The sequence below is a fragment of the Eleutherodactylus coqui genome, chromosome 4 (assembly GCF_035609145.1).
Source record: "Eleutherodactylus coqui strain aEleCoq1 chromosome 4, aEleCoq1.hap1, whole genome shotgun sequence".
Lineage (NCBI taxonomy): Eukaryota > Metazoa > Chordata > Amphibia > Anura > Eleutherodactylidae > Eleutherodactylus > Eleutherodactylus coqui.
In genome coordinates, this window is record NC_089840.1 from 265,870,354 (window position 1) to 265,890,882 (window position 20,529).

Here is a 20,529-nt window from a genome sequence, read left to right on the forward strand (position 1 = left end):
CAGATTGTCGGTCCCTTTATACAGCCCGATTGTCAGGTGAAGGAGCCTGCGGAGACACACTTGGTCCCAATCATTGGCCTGTGTAAAAGGACCTTTATGTTAGCTGATGTACTAAACCTGTAGGCAGCCTTCATACCTCCACGCTAACTACTCCTCCCATCATACCTACTCATTACTCACCTAGTAGTTCACAGCAGGACATGAGCTGTAAGCACAGAGAACAATGCAGCTGTTTGCTTATGCAACACAGCTGTATTGTTCGCCAAGCGATAGCAGCGGTGTCCCGCGCCGCCTGCGTAGCTCTTTAGTAGCTAATTAGCTACTATAGACTATGCAAAGATGAACACTTAAAATTGTCACTCAAACTGTCATTTGACCGATTTTTGAGCAATCATCTTTCAGTGTAAATGGGGTCTAACTTTCCTGTCTCATCTCTATTATTGACTTAGCAGAATTTTAAGCCTTGAGAGGCAAAATAATGTGTTTCCCTGAAAATAAGACAGTGTATTATATTAATTTTTGCCCTGAAAGATGCGCCAGGGCTTATTTTGGGGGAATGTAAATTATTTTACTTACCCAGCAGGCTTGGTCCAGGCCCCTCCCGCTGTTCTCCGGAGCTCCGTTGCAGTTCCTGCAGTCCTCTGCGATGGCTGCGATTAGTTCTCGAGTGCTGCATTGATTGGCAGGGCCACTGCGCTCGAAGATCCAATCACAGCCCTTTCATTATAGAAGGTGGGATTTATGAATTGGCTGAGCCAAGCCAATTTACAATTTCCACCTCCAAAAATCGATTGGTTCTTCGAGTGCTGCATTGATTGGCTGAGCAATCACAGCCATGGCGTTGTGGAGGCAGGATTTATGAATTGGCCGAGCTGCTTAGCCAATTCATAAATCCCGCCTCCATGAAGTGGTGGCTGTGATTGGTTCTTCAAGCGCTGCTCAGCCAATCAATGCAGCGCTCGACGAGCGAATCACAGCCATCGCATCGTGAAGGCAAGATTTATATATCCCATAACCAGGACGTGATCCTGTGTGGCGGTCGAGGAGTATAGGAACCACGTCGGGGCTCTGGAAAGAAGTGGGAGGGACCTGAAAAGAGTCTCCTGGGTAATGTATCCCTATTGACTTTTTAAAATGAAATGAAACTAGGTCTTATTTTTGGGGTATGGCTTATACTTCAAGCCTCCCCGAAAATCCTGAAAAATCAGGCTAGGGCTTATTTTCAGAGACGCGCAGTAGGTAAATTCAAGTACCCTGAATAGCTCCTTTATTGGAGCCCCAGCCCTCTAACAATTGGACCTTTCTTATATGGAAATTACTCCTGTGACCCCGAAGTGCCGCATAAAATCACGTGACAAGGTTTCCGTTTGAACCGGAAAAAGCAGCGGAAAAACATCGCCTGCTCAGCTGGATCCAGATTTCTGTTGCACCGTGCTGATGGGAGGTCAGAATTTGGTGCAAGCAGCATGAATGGATGACCCCTTCATGTTCTGACAGCTGGTCAGAACATGTCAGCACCTCCATCTAAATTATTGACAACTACAAGACGTTTCCTGTCCGCAGGGGCCGATATTCCTGCAGGATGATTTGATCACCTAGTGGCATCTGCACCACAATGAATTCCTTCAGTTCTGAAGGCCAGAAGAGTCCAATGCGCTGCTAGATGGGGGCTTTGATAAAGTGGCCATTAAGCGTATATTATTATACGGCTACTAATGTAGTCGCCTGAAAAAGGGCACTACGTAGCGCTGCTTAGCTGTGGGGACCGGTAATATAATAACTGGCCCTGGGGGGTTTAATCTGAGTCATTTTGCACAAGGGATGCGGGTAACCTAGCAACCAGTTAGGTCGTTTTTTTATTTAGCTGCACAATTTGCTCAAAAGCCATCTTTTGAGCGATAATCGTTGTGTCTAAATGCGCTGCCATTGCGCACTATTCATTCATCGTTGATGACTGTTATCAGGGCCGATCATTGATTTTCTCAGCGGGCAACGCTAATAGCATTCTTTTCAGCTGGTATCCTGCTGGCAGTTCTCAACAGGATACCAGTGAAAGCTCCGAGAACAAAGGAGCTGTCAGCGCTCCTGCTGTTTCCTCAATGTTCCTGCTGTTTCCCCAACGCTCCTGCTGTTTCTCGGAGCTATCAGCTCAGTAGGACACCACTGATAACTGCGAGAACAAAGCAGCTGTTTGCATATGCAAAACAGCTGCTTTTCTCTGAGTTATCAGCTGTGTCCCGCTCTGCCTGCATTTAACTCTTTAAGTAGCTAAGTAGCTACCTAAGAGTTATGTAAAGATGATTGCTCAAAACTCTCACTTAGACTGCCGGTTGAGCGATTTTTGAACAATTGTCTTTCCGTGTAAATGGGCCTCTACTCACTGAGTGTGTTGAAGAGAATGACCTCATCTCCCTGTAATAATAATACTGTTTACTACAAGTTAAGCAGAATATCTGCCTCTGTGTGTTGTCCAGCATCTCACTATTGACTGCTACAAATCGTGCCCAAAGGAACTGGCGCCCAAACTAAAAAAAGAAACAAATCCTAATTGCCCACTAATAAGCCCACCGTACTAACATAAGCTTGTGTCGGTTTGTTTCCACAGATGAGAAGATTTCAGTAAAAGTGAATGACGGCGAAACATTAAGAACATCAGGTATTGTCCGAAATTCCACATCACCCGTGGAGGTATTAGACTGAACTACCAGAACTTGCATAAAATTCCCTCCACATACAATAGAAATTTTGACTTATGTTCCAAAATGTGTCACAAGACTTAAGTCTCAGCATACAACTTGCATGCAATTTAGGTCATGTGACTTTCTTTTCTGCCCATGGAATGCAATGAAGATGTATTGGTAGGAGGCACCTTGTTCTCTGCCATGGCTTATCCTTTGTCCTTCTCTTTCTCTCTTTTCCTCAGGTTCCACGGTCGGCCGCTTCCTGCGTGGTTACATCTCCGGCCTGTCCCTCCGCCTGGGTTCAGTGGATTCTCGGGAAGTGATTGAGTGTCTGTATGCTTGTAAAGAGGGCCTCCAGTACACTGACTTTGACAGCCTGGGCAAAGGAATGAAGGTAATGCAACCGATACAGGGTTAGTAGATGTGTTTCACCATGAAGTACACCATTTTCAAAACCAATCCCTCCTCTAGAAGGAGTATAATATATACTCTAGTACCCTGCTGTACCACCTCTAGCTTGGACACAAGATGTGATACGAGGGGCATGGAGGCTCTAGTACTCTGTTGTGTCACCTCTAGCTTGAATACAAGATGTGATACAGGAGGCACAGAGGCTCTAGTACTCTGTCGTACCGCCTCTAGCTTGGATACAAGATGTGGAACGGGTGGGTATGGGGGCTCTAGTACCCTGTTGTACCGCCTCTAGCTTGGATACAAGATGTTATACAGGGGGGCATGGAGGCTCTAGTACCCTGTTGTGCCACCTCTAGCTTGAATACATTATGTGATAAGGGCAGGCATGGAGGCTTTAGTACCCTGTTGTGCCACCTCCAGCTTGAATACAAGATGTAATACGGTCGGCATGGGGGCTCTTCTACCCTGTTGTGCCACCTCTGGCTTGAGTACAAGATGTGATACAGTCGGCATGGAGGCTCTAGTATCCTGCTGTAGTGCATCTAGCTTGGACACAAGATGTGATACGAGGGGCATAGAGGCTCTAGTACCCTGTTGTATTGCCTCTATCTTGGATACACCATGTGATACAGGTAGGCATGGATGCTCTAGTACCCTTTCATGCCACCTCTAGCTTGGATACACGATGTGATACAGGCGGGCATGGAGGCTCTAGTATCCTGTTGTACTACCTCTAGCTTGGATACAAGATGTGATACAGATGGGCATGGGGGCTCTAGTACCCTGTTGTACTGCCTCTTGCTTGGATACAAGATGTGATACAGATGGGGATGGAGGCTCTGGTACCCTGTTGTGCCACCTCTAGCTTGAATACAAGATGTGATACGGTCGGCATGGGGGCTCTACTACCCTGTTGTACCACCTCTAGCTTGAATACAAGATGTGATACGGTTGGCATGGGGGCTCTAGTACCCTGCTGTAGTGCCTCTAGCTTGGACACAAGATGTGATACGAGGGGCATAGAGGCTCTAGTACCCTGTTGTACTGCCTCTATCTTGGATGAAAGATGTGATATGGGAGGCATGGAGGCTTTAGTACCCTGTTGTACCACCTCTAGCTTGGATACAAGATGTGATACAGGTGAGCACGGGGGCTCTAGTACCCTGTTGTGCCACCTCTAGCTTAGATACAAGATGTGACACAGGCAGGCATAAAGGCTCTAGTGCCCTGTTGTGCCACCTTCAGCTTGAATACAAGATGTGATACGGGCGGGCATGGGGCTCTAGTACCCTGTTGTACTGCCTCTAGCTTGGATACAACGTGTGATACGGGTGGGCATGGAGGCTCTAGTACCCTGTTGTACCACCTCTAGCTTGAATACAAGATGTGATACGGTCGGCACGGGGGCTCTAGTACCCTGCTGTACTGCCTCTAGCTTGGACGCAAGATGTGATACGGGTGGGCATGGAGGCTCTAAAACACCTGTTGTACCGCCTCTAGCTTGGATACAACATGTGATACGAGTGGGCATGGAGGCTCTAGTACCTTGTTGTACTGCCTCTAGCTTGGAGAGAAGATGTAAGACGGGTGGGCATGGAGGCTCTAGTACCCTGTTGTACCGCCTCTAGGTTGGAGAGAATATGTAAGACGGGTGGGCATGGAGGCTCTAGTACCCTGTTGTACCACCTCTAGGTTGGAGAGAATATGTAAGACGGGTGGGCATGGAGGCTCTAGTACACTGTTGGGCTGCCTCTAGCTTGGATGTAAGATTACAGGCAGGCATGGAGTCATACAGATTCCGTATGGTATACTGTAGTATATCGCTCCACCTTTTCTGTAACTGAGCCTCTAGACAGTTCAAACTCATAGGATGTTGAAGTTGGCGTCCCAGATGGTCCCATACATGTTTCATTGGAGATAAATCTGGTGAACGGGCAGCCACAGAAATGTGATAATGTTATAGGGACTTTCCTGTGACCCCCTTGTGTGTGCCGCAGAGCATTATCCTGCTGGAAGCCGTCATGAGAGGAACACATGTGGCTGCAGGATGTCCTGAACACATCGCTGAGCTGTCATTGTCCCTCGTTGCACTACTAGGAGTGACCGACTGTCGTATGTGATGACCCCCCCAGACCATCACACCAGCAGGGGGCAGTGTGTCACTCCACAGCAAAGGCAGGATTGAGGCGCTCACCCCGAGGTCTCCAGACACAAATAGGGCCATTGTCAGCGCACAAACTAAATCTGGATCCATCACTGAAGACAACCCGGTTCCCTTCCATAGCGTCCAGTTTCATCATTAACGACATCACTGGAAACAGAGGTGACGGTGGGTGTCAGAGGCTGTATATTTAATGGGTGCCGTGAGACCAAATGTCCTTCAGCCAAGTGCCTGGAAATGGTTCTCACACAGAGGTGTAATGATGGCGCCATCTGTCTCTGGATGGCGGACAACAAAACAGTTGGAGCTGCTCATGCTTGTTGGGTGATCAGATGATCCTCGCTAGTGGTGGTCTGTAGGGAGCATCCTGAGCCCAGGCACCTTGTGTGCCCTCACACATCCACTGGCCCAACACCTCCTAACAATCTGGTCAGACGCTCCTCTCTACTGGTGGTCTGTCGGGGGTCCTGAGCCCGATCACCTTGTGTGCCCCCATCCACTGGTCCCAACACCTCCTAACAGTCTGGTCAGACGCTCCTCTCTACTGGTGATCTGTAGGGGGCGTCCTGAGCTCGGTCACCTTGTGTACCATCACACATCCACTGGCCCAACACCTCCTAACAATCTGGTCAGACGCTCCTCTCTACAGGTGGTCTGTCGGGGGTCCTGAGCCCGATCACCTTGTGTGCCCCCATCCACTGGTCCCAACACCTCCTAACAGTCTGGTCAGACGCTCCTCTCTACTGGTGGTCTGTAGGGGGCGTCCTGAGCTCGGTCACCTTGTGTACCATCACACATCCACTGGTCCCAACACCTCATAACAGTCTGATCAGACGCTCCTCTCTACTGGTGATCTGTAGGGGGCGTCCTGAGCCCAGTCACCTTGTGTGCCCTCACACATCCACTGGTCCAACACCCCCTAAAAGTCTGGTCAGATGCTCCTCTCTACTGGTGGTCTCTAGGGGGCGCCCTAAGCCCAGTCACCTTATGTGCTCCCATCCACTGGTCCCAACACCTCCTAACAGTCTGGTCAGACGCTGCTCTCTACTGGTGGTCTGTAGGGGGCGTCCTGAACCCAGTCACCTTGTGTGCCCTCACACATCCACTGGTCCCAACACCTCCTAACAGTCTGATCAGATGCTCCTCTCTACTGTTGGTCTGTAGGGGGCGTCCTGAGCCTGGTCACCTTGTGTGCCCTCACACATCCACTGGTCCAACATCTCCTAACAGTCTGGTCAGACGCTCCTCTCTACTGGTGGTCTGTAGGGGGCGTCCTGAGCCCGGTCACCTTGTGTGCCCTCACACATCCACTGGTCCAACATCTCCTAACAGTCTGGTCAGACGCTCCTCTCTACTGGTGTGATACGGAGAATGCAATAATTGGGATGACATAGTGGGATGTTTCGTGTTTAGTAAGATAAAGGGAGTTATATGATGTCTACCTGATGGGACCTCTCGGATGTTCACATGATATAGGATGTCCGTTGATGTGATGTAAAACGGTGTGACAGGGCACTGGGCACTTCGGGGATGGCAGCGTTACGCACGGATACAAAATGATGTTAGATTCATATGTGATCAAAGCTACTTGAGATGATATTCGCATCTCCGGTACACGTGAGACCGCAGTGACACGAAACTCCTAAATTTAGTGATGTTCTCTGGCATCTACAGTGCATAAGGCCATGAGGTTGCCACGGGCCTTCGGTAATACGGAGTACAATGAGGAGTATGAAATACCATGATTACAGTGGTTAATGATTGATACAAGTATAAGTACAAAGTGCCTTGTCCCACCGAAGTAATCCCTTTACGTGTAATGGACAGGGTGGCACTCCAGCAATGATCACTCAGAAGGCACAGAAACGATTAATGCTGAGTTTGCCTGTCAGGTATCTGTGCCCAAAGGTCATCCAGTGTAAAAGAGCCCTAATTAAGCTATTGATTAGTTGCCTCAGGTGTGGTTGAGATAAGACCTGGTGGGGGATTCTATTCCGGCGGGGGGAGTTTAATAATTCTGATTGCAACTGTAATATATACTAGATGTATGAACTGTAGTCCTTCACCCGAGTATCAGACAGTACTATCCATGGTTCATTTAAGAGCCTTTTCACATTATTCCTCAGGTCCATGTCAACCCAGCTCAGTCACAGCTGTCCTTGGAAGGGGATGATGCCCTGTCCTTTAGCCGAGCCCTGCAGCATGTAGAATACCTCAACTCATTGCAGTTTCCAACGCCAGGAGTGAGACCCCTCAAACTACAGACAACAGTCAGGTGGGTAATCCTAGAACATGTCAACGGCCAACATAATTGGATCAATCGTGAGGAAACACTGACAACTGAATTAGTAACAGTCCTAACCCCCAGTGATCTGCTGGTATTGTGAAGGGACGTTTCTCTAACATCGGGGAGTATCCCTTGTCCTCACTCCACAGCATAGCTGCACAGACACAAAGGAGTATACTGTAGCATAGCTGCACAGACACGAAGGAGTATACTGCACAGATTAACCACTTCATGGCTCTTCTTCCTGTTCCTCGTTCCCTCCCCTCTTTAAAGTCACAGTACTTTACAAATCTTTGACGCAGAACTTGAAATGAACTATAAAACTGCCAGCAACCACTATACCCCCCTTCACATTTCCACGCGTGGACTCCCTCTATGATGTCCATATGGATGGAGGTTGTCCACTTTAATTCTAGCTTCCAAGTATAACTTGTACACCAGTATCTCGATACTTTATAGTGCCCCTATTATAGCCACTAGGGGTTTGATCTGTATGTGGCTCTAATTTGGCTCAGCAGGAGCCCTCTACTGCCCTGTACACATCGCCATCTAGTGGCAGCAACAGGAAGCTGAGATTTTTACCAGTATATGGTGGAAACAGAGGAACGATGGTCTGCACTGAGGAGGTAGAGCACCGTAGCGTTATGAAGCATGTTGGGAAACACTCCAAATCCTCTGTGTTGCTGGTAAATGGTTCCTAGACTCTGCGTGTCTTTCTGCAGGTGTCTCACTGATGAAGGATGTCTCACAGTACCAGATCTGGATGGGTACCTTGTGGTGCTGCAGCCTGATGCTCCACAGGTCCAACTAGCCGGCTCCCCTCGATCAGCGCACCCCGTTTCTGACTTTCAGGGGCCAGTAGGTGTTCCTATATTTCCAGACCTGAGAATCACCTGCACCGTGTCTCATAACGTGTCTCCCAACAAGCTGGAACGAGCCCCACGATCAGGTGGGTGATACGTCTAGATCCTCTACTATAATCTCTAGAACCTAAAAACACGTCTGCGTGCTTTGCACCCTTCAACTACCTCTAGTTGGCAGATTTCCTGCAAATTTGGTTACATGCCAGATTAGCAGATTAGCCAAAATTCAGCACTACCAGATTCCAGACTAAACACAGTGGGGCCTACTTACTTAGATTGATGCGTAATGCGCCTGTGTAAGTAAGGTTGGTTAAAAGGACCCCGTACAATAAACGTGATTGGCCGCAAGCAGCCGCCACCCCTATTAATAAGCCCCACCCACTAAAACGAAAAAGGAAGCAGGCCAGCGTAGACCTGCAAAAAGTTGCAATTTTTGCCATTTGCACCATAACTGCAACTTCTTCACAGAGGATTGTCGAGACTAGAAACTTATCAACTGTGAATATTTTGGGGGCTGTACTAGTTTTTAACATAGGGATGTAAGCAAGAATGCTCCCATTCACTGATAGCAAGCAGAAATGTTGAAATCGGCAGAGAATTGAAACTCAAAGTGTATTAGAAAGTTGCAGAACGTTTCACCCTACAACGATTGGATATGATTAAGTCCTGGTTTTCCATTCTTTAGATGTGCAGTCTCCGGATGGGATAGAGTGCGCCCTGGAGCGCTGTGAGATCGCGGTGGTGGGCGAGGACCTGAACGCGGAGTACGAGAGCCTGTCCCTAGATGTCTCTTCTGCATGGCAGCGTGGGCTTGAGACCGAAAACAGTTCCCGGAGCCTGCGAATTACAGGTAATGGGTCCTCCTACAGTCAGATGGGGGCATCAGTACAAGCAGTGCAGAGCCCTGAGCTGCGTATCGTCCCCAGGTGTGCAGAATGTGGCGGTGTACGAGGACATCCTCCGCAGCGTCAGTTACCGCACAGGGGTCCGCGCCTCGTTATACGCACGGAAGTTCCATGTATCCTGCAGTGAGATGAATGGGAGGTATATAAGTAACCAGCTCTATACTGAGGTATGTACTGATTACCGCACAGCCTGCATGCTCATGTACGAATGTCATCGTCAAACCACTGGGGAGTGGGGGAAGGGGAGTGACAGCCGCTTTGAGCTCAATTAACCAGAATGTATCTTTTACACTAACTGTCATGGCGTTAGACCAGGCTCCTCCCCTTTATAAGAATATGTGCCAATGTGGCTGCCACCCTGGCCACCCACGGCAGCCAATGACCACAACATCTTGACCTACCCCTCTCCAGATATGTGAAACTACAACTCCCAGCATACCATTAGTCAGCAGCTATCAGGGCATGTCAGGAATTGCAGTCAGGAAGGGTATTGTTTCTCCTTAGGGAGAGCACCTAGAAGGTGTGAGGAAACTTATAAGGCCATCCATACTCCTCTGGGAAATATGCAAATGGGAAGATGGAACAATATATCTGCAGCGCCACCTATTGGATGGCAGCATTCCTGCAATCACCCGAAAACAGTTGTATGTGCATGGTTATTCTGGCTTTGGCTCACATTTCCCAGTCTTTGTTATAAGGCTTGTTTAAGAGGTCTGACAGGTGGCGCTGCAGAGGTATTATTCCATTTTCCCATTAGGAATTCGAGTTTCACACCAGCTGGAAGGTCGCAGGTTGCACAGTATGGTGTTAAACAAGATGTACTCTAATGAAGCAGTACGGTAGTGGAAAGCATACGAAAAAGACAGGGCAGCAGCCTAAAGATTTGATGAGACAGAAGTTGGATTTTTAAGCTACCAAAGACTCCATTAGACAGTGAGACCCAGCAGACCGTCTTGAGTGTCACATTAGCGATGGGGGGGGGGGGGGGCAATCCTCTACAGGAGTATATTATCCGGCGGTCCTGCACTATATTAATGTTTTGTCTACGAATGCAGTCCTAAGCTCATGACCTGAAGGTTGCAGGTTCAATCCCCAGGTAGCCGGCTCAAGGCTGACTCAGCCTTCTATCCTTCCGAGGTCGGTAAAATGAGTATCCAGCTTAATGGGGGGTAAAGATGACTGGGGAAGTCAATGGCAAACTACCCCGCAAAAACAGTCTGCCAAGAAAACGGCACAACGTGACGTCACCATAGGAGTCGGTCACGACTCAGTGCCTGCACCATGGGACTTTACCCTACGACTGGAGACTTACGTTATGGAGTCTGTTCCTGTTCTCACACATCCCGAATCCTCCCTGACTACTTTCTTACAGTATTATATGGTACTGCTGTTATTACATGTAATATATACTCAATAAGGAGCTTTATATGGGTGGAGCGGCACTAGCTGCAAATGGGCTTATAATGTACTGCAAGGTACAATTATGTGTAACGGATTCTGCAATGTGATAATTTAATATTGCATTCCTGCTTCTTAGGATCGCTCACCCCACTGAGCAGCTCCAGTCTCCACCGGGTCATGACTGTAAAAGGGTGTTCTATATAGTGCTCAAAGTCTGCGCCAGATTCATCAGTACAGAAGCAGCCCCAGTTCTGCTGTTCTGTGATGTGGTGCTGGGACTGTCACTAAGTCAGATGGCACTCTGTGCAGAATTTTATAGGTTTCCCCCTGCCATAAGAAAAAGATATATATATATATATATATATATATATATATATATATATATATATATATATATATATGGCCTGCTTGTTTGGCAAGCAACAAGATAACAGCTCAGTGAATTAATACTCTACCAAAAAGAGGCTCAAGACATAAATACAGCAGCAGAACCAAGCTCATGACATAAATACAGCACCATGACCAAGCTTATAACAAAAATACAGCACCAGAACCAAGTTCATAACATTGATACAGCATCAGAACAAATCTCATAACATAAAAACAGCACCAGAATTAAGCTCAAAACATACATACAGTATCAGAGCCAAGCTAATCACATACAGTAGATACAATACTAGAACCATACTTATAACATACAGTACATATACCCCCAGAACCAAGCTCATAATGTATGTACAGCACCAGAAATAAGCTTATTACATACAGTAGATACAATACTAGAACCATACTTATAAGATACAGTAAATACAACACCAGAATCAGACTAGTAACATAAATACAGCCCCAGAACAAAGTGTAACATAAATACAGCACCAGACCTGAACTAAATACCTAAATACATATATACAGCACTAGAACCAAGCTCATAACATACAATACTAGAACCACACTTAGGGCGCCCACCCACAGGCGTTTTTTTTCACTGCGAAATTCGCAGTTTTTTTTTTCTGCAGGGGGTCTATGGGACTTGTAATGTAAAAATCGCGATCGCGCAAAATAGCGATTTACCGCGATATCACGATTTTGCACAATCGCGATTTTAGCTTTGCATGTCCCAAAGACCCCTGCAGAAAAAAAAAAACGCTGCGAATTTCGCAGTAAAAAAACACTAGTGGGTGGGCACCCTTATATAGTAAATATAGCACCAGAACCAAGCTCATAGCATATATACAGCATCAGAACCAAGCTCATTACATACAGTAGGTATAATACTAGAACCATACTTATAACATACAGTCAGTTCAGCACCAGAAGCAAGCTCATGACATTAATACACCAGAACCAAGCTCATAACATATATACAGCATCAGAACCAAGCTCATTACATTCAGTAGGTATAATACTAGAACCATACTTATATAGTAAATATAGCACCAGAACCAAGCTCATAGCATATATACAGCATCAGAACGAAGCTCATTACATACAGTAGGTATAATACTAGAACCATATTTGTAACACACAGTCAGTACAGCACCAGAAACAAGCTCATGACATTAATACACCAGAACTATACATAACACAGTGGCAGAACAAAGTGATCGTGTCGCAGGGGCGCTAATGGGCTGACATCCCCCTCCCTCCTACAAGCTGGTGGCTGCCGCCCTGTGCGACCACACGGGATTGCAGGTTTCTAGGGCCAGCCATTTTTCTGCACACCCTATAGCTACACCCCACCCCTGGGCGCTTTGGCACCACTGCAATGGGATTGAAAGTCTAGTGGCTAATATATGATCTCTTGCATGGCGCAGCCTTCATGGACCTTTTCCACCTGTACATCGCCGCATGCAGCCGGTTTATGGGCAGAACAAGCATGGCGGCTTATAATAGTCCTGGGAATGTTATAGGAGGAACGACTCATCAGTCGCACATAATGTCCCTGCAGTACGAAAGTAAATCCTGTGGGCCAAGAAATATTCTGCGCTTCCTATCAGTCATCTCATTGACGAGCATCACAGTCACCCTAAATGGCTGACAACAGGGAATAATAGCAGTATTTGCCATCTACAACTGCGCAGAAGCTCCCAGTATATTTCTGCTTCTGGGGCATTGGCTGATATTTGGCAAAATAGTGCAACATCCTGTAATATTTGGTCTGGGAAAATGTCGGCCCGCGTCTGCGCTGCGGCTTCCAATGTAATCTTAATAAGATTAGGGTTGACTTTGCTCTCATTGATTCATATTGAGACAGCACCCTCTACTGGTGGTTAGGAGTATCACACCCACAATATATTCCGTTTATTCGCCATGTACATAATGATTATGGATTGTGATCTCATCATAGATCAGGAAGACAAAGTTATTGACCCTACATGTGTGACCTTCTCCCGTTTTTGCTGCAGCTTGACGTGTTACACGGGATTCACGCCGTCTCGCCCAGTCACCTCCTATCTGCTCAGCAGTTTATTCACAACGTACACCAGGCCCCTGCGGAGTTATCTGGCCACGCACTGGTCAGCGCCAATCGCAGCTCAGGTTGGTAGCAGTTGGTGGCACACATGGTCCGTGTCCTCCGGGGTGACCCTCAGCCTTATAATGATCATCTCCTCTTTGCAGTATTTCCTGGCGTTGCTATGGTAATCATCGTTGTTTGCATCGGTTTCTTGGCCCTGATTGTTACGCTGGGGCTTTCGAGGATACACAATGTGAGGCAAAGGGGCTCCGAGGGGGCGGAGCTAGAGGCAGCCAATCAACGTGACCCATTCTGGGAGGACTCTGCGATGACCATAACTGTGAACCCAATGGAGGTGAGTAGATGAGGTCAAGAAAGTGTAATCATTGTAGAAGGGAAAACTCTGCTTTGTGCTGTGATTCTTCACCATTTTCAAGATCTCTGCTTGCTGACAGTGAATGGAAACAGTATAGGTTTCATTCAGAGACTGGAAACCCGTCCTGCCGTAACTCTGTTCACACAGCTCTAAGGGCCCATTCATATGGCCGTGTGCGGTCTGTGTATAGTTCTGCGCACCCATAATAGCCTATGAGGCTATTCACACGAACGGTCCTTTGCACGGAAAAACGGACTTGTAAAAAAAATAAATGCATGTCCCATTTTCACGGTTGAGAATAACGCATGTAATGTGTGGGGTCTGTGAATTTCGGATGGTAACCAGGACCAGCCGGGATGTACAAGCCGACTCAGTCTGAGCCCAGGCAAGCAGCGCTGTACTGCAGGATGGACTCAGCGGGAGCGCACCAAAGGCTCCGGGGGCTGCAGTAACAGCCCCCTCTCAGTGGCCCTAGTAGCCGTAAGGTCACCTTTAGTGGCCCCTTAGTAACTCCAGTAGTATTAGGGACCCCTCTCAGCGGCCCCAGTAGTATTAGGGCTCCCCTTAGTAACCCCAGTAGTTATAGTGCTGCCTTTTAGTGGCCCTATAGTATCGCACTCTCTGTTACCCCAGTAGCAATAGGGCCCCCTTCAGCGTCCCCAGTTTTAGTGCCCCCCTTAGTAATCTCAGCAGTAATAGGGCCCCCTCTCAGTGGCCCCAGTAGTAATACTGCACCCCTTAGTGACCCCAGTGCCCCTCTAAGTGCCCTCCCCAGCTTTGAACCTCTGAGCAGGCAGAAAGCACATCATTAAGCGCTATAACTCACTGAGAAGTTCCTGTCCGACTGCAGAAGCGAAGATGTCTGGAGGGGGTAGTGAGGATCTCCTCTAGCAGCGCAGTGGCATCTGATGGGTACTTCACAGTGAGTTATAGCATTTGTTAACAGGGTTGCTGCCCCGTTGGAGGTGCCGACACCAGCTAAGGACCCTTTCACACCGGAATCTTGGCTCCGTTTGGGTTTCTCTCTCTGATCCATTTTTTACCCCCTTATTAAAAAAAAAACGGAAAGCAAAGAGCGTGAAAGGGCCATCATTATTTTATACCGGCCACTAAAAGCTAAATACCGGCACAGTCCTCTATAGTGAATTACAGGCGGGTGGCAACCCTATTGTAGTACTAACCTGGACCACTGCAATACAGACAGCACTATCTGCTTCCAGCGCTGTCCAAACTGAGGCAGCCCGGCGATCAGCTGATTGGCAGGGATCCTGAGCGGTGGACCCCTGCTGATCAACTATGACCTATCCTGAGGAGAAGCCATCAGTAGTAAAAGCCCAGACACCCCCTTTAATAGTCCTTGTATGCTGTTTTTAAAGTATCCCCCTGCACCTGCTTGATTCTTCTCTCCATTTTCCTCTCCCTTTTAGTCTCTGCAGTCTCGCAGTTTGGTCTCAGCACAGAAATCCTCGGAGAAGGAGGACCCCGAGGAGGAGTCGCGTTGAGAGTCATTGCTTTCAACAGCCGTGCATCTGTGTACTTCTCGCTTATGTGTCATCCCCACCATCGTCTGGTGTGTATGCCACATCCTGACACAACTGTGCGGTGTGTGCCACGTCTGACTGCGCTCTTGTGCTACTTCTCCGACACTCTAAGTGATGAGTGCAACGCATATAGACACTCAGCCTGGGACATGTCCCACCAACTTCTCCTCTCTCTGGAGTGTGTGTCACAGCCTGGCTGTCTCTTGAAGAGTGCCACCCACCCCGACGCTGGCTGGGTTGTGTATCACGTCCACAATGTCTGTCATTCCGGATGCCCCCCCCTACGTTTACGTCATCATTTCTCAGGGGAAAACTCGCCGCCGCCTCCTCTCCTCCATTCCGTGTTTGTAATCGTCTCATGTGATGTTTTTACATTAGGTCCCTGAGCGGCTGCTACCGATTCCCTGCTGGCCAACTAAATGCCCCCCAACTCATTTCTGGGGTCCAGCTTCCCTCTAACCACAGAGACTAAAGTACTGAGAGAGCGATAACTCGGTGCAGGTAAAAGCCCTCAAAAACGGCTGATAACCCATAGACATGATGGCCCAAAGCTGCTCACCCTATGCCCCCCTCCCCCCCCCCCCCAAAAAAAAATGTTTTTTCCATCCAGACCTTTCCTTTTCTTCCTATTTAAAGTGTAACCCCCCACCTAGTCCTGTCTCCCCCACCTTCCACCTCGTTCACGTCTCTGCCCCTGTGAAGGGGGTGTTCGGATAATGGGGGTCACGACAATGAATGAAATAACACTGATTTCTGGTATAAATATATAAAACTATATATAAAAAAATATATAGACAACACGACGGCTTCTGATGGTCTTATTTTTGGGAATCCATCTGGTATCTCCTCTGTATTAAGGTGTGGTGGCGCCTCGTGTCTAGTAACTACGTGACTTGCAGTTTGGATGGCGACCACTAGAGTACATGCCGTTATATCAGCAGCAAAGCACTGCAGGTCTATCAGCTGTACAACAGACTGCCTGTTCCTGAGACACAGACTTGTAAGATTACACAAGAAATCACGTAGCGTCAGGGGGAAACTGCAAGACAAATATCTGAACGAGGTACCAAGTGGCCACGATTTTGGTTTAGTTAAAGTGCTTTGATCTGAAAATGGCCTAAAATTGTACATTGCAATACTTATATTGTGTTATATTACTGAGTTACACCCTGTATCATACTGCAGAGCTACATCCAGTATTATACTCCAGAGCTGCACTCACTATTCTGCTGGTGGAGTCACTGTGTACATACATTACTTATCCTGTACTGATCCTGAGTTACATCCTGTATTATACTCCAGAGCTGCACTCACTATTCTGCTGGTGGAGTCACTGTGTACATACATTACTTATCCTGTACTGATCCTGAGTTACATCCTGTATTATACTTCAGAGCTGCACTCACTATTCTGCTGGTGGAGTCACTGTGTACACACATTACTTATCCTGCCACCCTGGAGGAGCAGGACTACCTGTACAACCGGATTGGGCTGCAAGTGGCGCCTCATGTACCGGTGGTGAGAAGGAGACCAGCAGGTGCAGAACTAGAAAAGAGTCAGTCAGGAAGGAGAGAGGAAGTGTCTCCAGTCCCTCTTTGGAGTCGTCTTGCTGTTCTCTCCGGCGCTCCTGTTGTCACTTGCATCTGCACCAAAGCAGGAGAAATGGACACACAATCACTTCCGCTCCCTGACTGGACCGATTGGCATCGGTGAAGTGAAAGTAACTATCAGGGGGGGTTGTGGGTGTGTGTGTGTGTTCAAAAAAATAGTCCAGCACCATCAAAATGATAAATCCCAGTTTTTGGTAGAAGTGATATTTATATCACTTTATATTTATATATATATATATATATATATATATACATAGCGAGTATTTTACCTGTAGGTGCTGTAGAGTTAAGGTCCATTTACACGGGGCCACGATTCAACCGATGCCCAACACTCATCCCTGTGTGTCCGCGTTCCCGCGCTGTAACAGGGGAGCTAGCAGAGCTGGCTCGCACACGGAGCGGCCAGCAGGGGGGCGGGGTAGTATTTCTCTCCTCTCGCTCCCCCGCCCCCCTCCATTCACATAACAGAGCGGACGTTCAGTACTGGACGGCGGCTGTTTAAACTGAACGATGAGCTTCATCGCTGATCTTTTATGCAGCATTACCGATGGACGATCAGCTGTTCGCTCATCGTTCAGTAGTGAACGGCCGCTATGTTATCTCAATGGAGAGGTGGGGGGGGGGAGCGAGACAAATCCCCTGCACTGCCAGGCCCGCCTGCTGGCCGCTCCGTGTGCGGGCCAGCTCTGCTAGCTCCCGTGTGACAGCATGGGAGCGCAGACACACAGCGACGAGTGGCAGGCATCATTTGTCCAACAGTCGTTCCGTGTCAATAGAGCTTTAGAGAAACACCAAACCCAACAATCATGACGAGCCGCTCAGCGGGAGGCATGGAGGCATTAACGGGAAGGGGAGTTTTCAAAATAATAGCAGTAAGTAACGTAGCATGTTGGGCAGGCAGAAGACAAATGTCCATCCAGTTCAGCCTGCTTCCACTTCCCCCTTGTTGATCCAGAGGAAGGCAAACAAGATACCCAGTGGGCAGAAGCCAATTTACGTAATTTTGGGGGCATCTCTCCTCCTCCCTCGTTCTTTGCAGTGGGAGGGCGGAGCTATGCGGAGGCCCGCCCCCTCACATTGATGGTAATGGACAAGGGGCGGGAAGAGAGCGGTAGCTCAGCTCCACCCACATCCCGCCCCTTGTCCATAGCCATCAATCGGAGGAGACGGGAAGGGCCGGCGTTTAGCTCCACCCCTTCCACTGTACAGAACTAGCGAGGAGAAGACTAGAGGTGGGGTGGGGTGGGGAGGAGGAGAACAGAGTGAGGAAGCTTAGCAGCCAAGCCCCATAGGAGCCCATGCAGCGGCAGCATATTCCGGCCCAAAAGATAGTTCCGGGACTATCTCTTGGGCCCGACCTTAAAACGCCCGACGCTATATTGGCCCGGCCGGGCGCTTTTACATCTCAGTAATACACCCAAGTGATCTGATGCTTTGGAATCCAATGCATCAGATCACAGCGCATATTGGCCGGCTGTGAAAAAGGCCAGATGATATGCGCTCGTGTGAAAGAAGCCTTAGCCAGAGTAATCCCCGGATCAACAACCCTTCTGGTTATTTATTATATGCTGTAATGTTGGAAGGAGATAAATTGGTAAAGTTATTATTTTTGTAGAATAGCAGGGGTTAAGTTATGCCCTTATTTAAGGTAGGAGGGCGGAAAAATGTCACATATGGGTTAGGGCTCTTCCACACGGCCGCTGTCCGCCCGCGGTGTGCCCAGCTCGCGACTACACTGCTCTGAAGATCGCGGGATTGGGCGATTGTAAGCTACTTGAAGTAGCCTGTTCAGACGATCGGAGGTGCGTGCTCTCCGGCTCCCATAGGCGTGTATGCAGGTATAGGGCAGGTCCTATCTTTGTGCACCTCGGGGCGGACATGCAGGCTTGCACTCACATGTCCTATCTTTGTGCACCTCGGGGCGGACATGCAGGCTTGCACTCACATGTCCTATCTTTGTGCACCTCGGGGCGGACATGCAGGCTTGCACTCACATGTCCTATCTTTGTTAGATGCACAGATTCTGCTTGTCTAACACTCGTCCACGTGAACCCATTGGTTCCTATAGAAGCGCTCGCTGTGCGCCCCTCTCATGCGTGCCCACAGCGCCCGTGTGAAAGAGGCCTTATAGTGCACCTCCTTCTGAAATACTGGTGAAGATCGGACGTTGCAGACTTTGTTCTGATTGGAGGGAAAAACAAATTATAGGCGGCTCAGTGAGAACGATCTCTAATGCCTTGAAGTGGTAACCAAACTTGAAAGACGTGGACTGGGAACTACTGGGCGAATGGATGGAAGAATAACCAAAATGGCAGAGACTCGGCTAAAAGTCACCTCCAGAAAGATCATAGAAGATGTAAACTTCCCCGGGAGTCCTGCTACAATCAGATGATTAAGTGAAGCCAAGTTACTGGAGAGAACTCCCCGCAAAGTAACATCGCTGAAAAAAAGACATGTCCTGAATGGGTTAACATGTGCAAAGTAACACAATGAATGGTGCAACATTGTATCAACTGATGAAAACAACTTGGTGCTTTTTGGGTCTAGTCGCCACAAGCTGTATGTCAGATGACCCCCCAAGTACTGACCTGCAGACACAGTACACTGCGAGGACAGTAGGGGATGGCGGTGGGGCGTCTCTCATACCGCAGGGTTGGACCTACTTATCACCGAAGGACCGTGGGACGTATGATCTTCCTGGACTGGAGGGGCCAGAAGTTGGTAGACTCCATGCAACACAGAGGTCAAGCAGTTCTCAGAAACCTTGGCCATAACATAAATATTAGATCAGGCACTCGGAGACTGGTTTTCGCTTTAAGGCTGGGTTCACACAGGGCGGATTCCCGTCGGAAATCTCGCGGTTTGGCCGCAGCAAAAACCACGAGATTTCCGCCGGGAGAACCGCGGCGGCTTTGAAGCGGCTCGGCCGCATGCTTTTCCGTTGCGGCCGGCGTTCCCATAGAGGAGAGCGGGGCCGCGACGTAAATAAACAAAAAAGGAAAAGTAAACAGACATGCTCACTCTTTGGAAACCGTTGCGGCCGCAGCCGCGGTTTCAACCGGATTTACCGCAGCGGATTAGCCGTCCCGTGTGGACGAGATTTCTGAGAAACCTCGTCCACATGGCTGGCTAATCCCGAGATTAGCGGCCGCGGGCGGATCTGCTGCGGCAAAACCGTGGCAAATCCGCCCTGTGTGAACCCAGCCTTAAGATTTTTAAGTTTATAGAAAAATGCAGTAGTACGGTGTTTGTTTGTTTTGTAAAAAGCCCAAAACTCCCTTTTCTTACGGCTTCCTGTCCACGGGTGAGTTTGCATTGCGTTCCCCGCGGCGATAATCCGGCCCCGGGGAACGCAGTGAAAGCAGCCGTCCTGTCCACGAGCGGAGAATCATTGCGATTCTCCGCTCGCGGACGGCAAATCGCAGCATGATCCACCTGTTGGCTCCTGCCCCCGGCCGGCAGCTCCCACGGCGGAGATCCGCCGCAGGATAGCGCAACGCCCGTGGACAGGCAGCCTTACTTTCTGTAAGGCCTCATATCCATGGCGGATCAGATTCCACGTGCGGGAGCCCCCTGCGGGCGGAATCCCACCCTGCCTGCGGCCGAGGACAGTGCTTACCCGTCTGAGTCTCCTGCTCGCCTGTCCAGGTCTTCTATTTTCTTCACTGTGGGTGTAAGCGGCCCACCACCGCACATGCACAGTGGAATTTTTCTTTTTTTTTTTTCTTTTTTTTTAAACTTCTGCTCTCTCCCAGAATCCACAGCCCATCCGCAATTCAATGATGGCCGGGCCGCGGATCAGACAGCTTCCATTGGAAGTCGTCCGTGCGAGAAC

At 48.7% G+C, this 20,529-nt stretch overlaps 1 protein-coding gene across 1 annotated transcript in view; it reads left to right on the plus strand.

The window, feature by feature from the left end:
• Positions 1-15,884, plus strand: part of CLSTN3 (calsyntenin 3) — a 44,583-nt gene extending 28,699 nt beyond the window's left edge. Inside the window, exons 11-19 of the mRNA XM_066601242.1 lie at positions 2,606-2,656; positions 2,924-3,075; positions 7,383-7,531; positions 8,266-8,492; positions 9,092-9,256; positions 9,333-9,478; positions 13,118-13,250; positions 13,332-13,522; positions 14,971-15,884. Of these exons, the coding sequence (XP_066457339.1) occupies positions 2,606-2,656; positions 2,924-3,075; positions 7,383-7,531; positions 8,266-8,492; positions 9,092-9,256; positions 9,333-9,478; positions 13,118-13,250; positions 13,332-13,522; positions 14,971-15,045 (1,289 nt within the window). The 3' untranslated portion in view covers positions 15,046-15,884. The remainder of the gene's footprint in view (positions 1-2,605; positions 2,657-2,923; positions 3,076-7,382; positions 7,532-8,265; positions 8,493-9,091; positions 9,257-9,332; positions 9,479-13,117; positions 13,251-13,331; positions 13,523-14,970) is intronic.
• Positions 15,885-20,529: the final 4,645 nt, after the last annotated feature.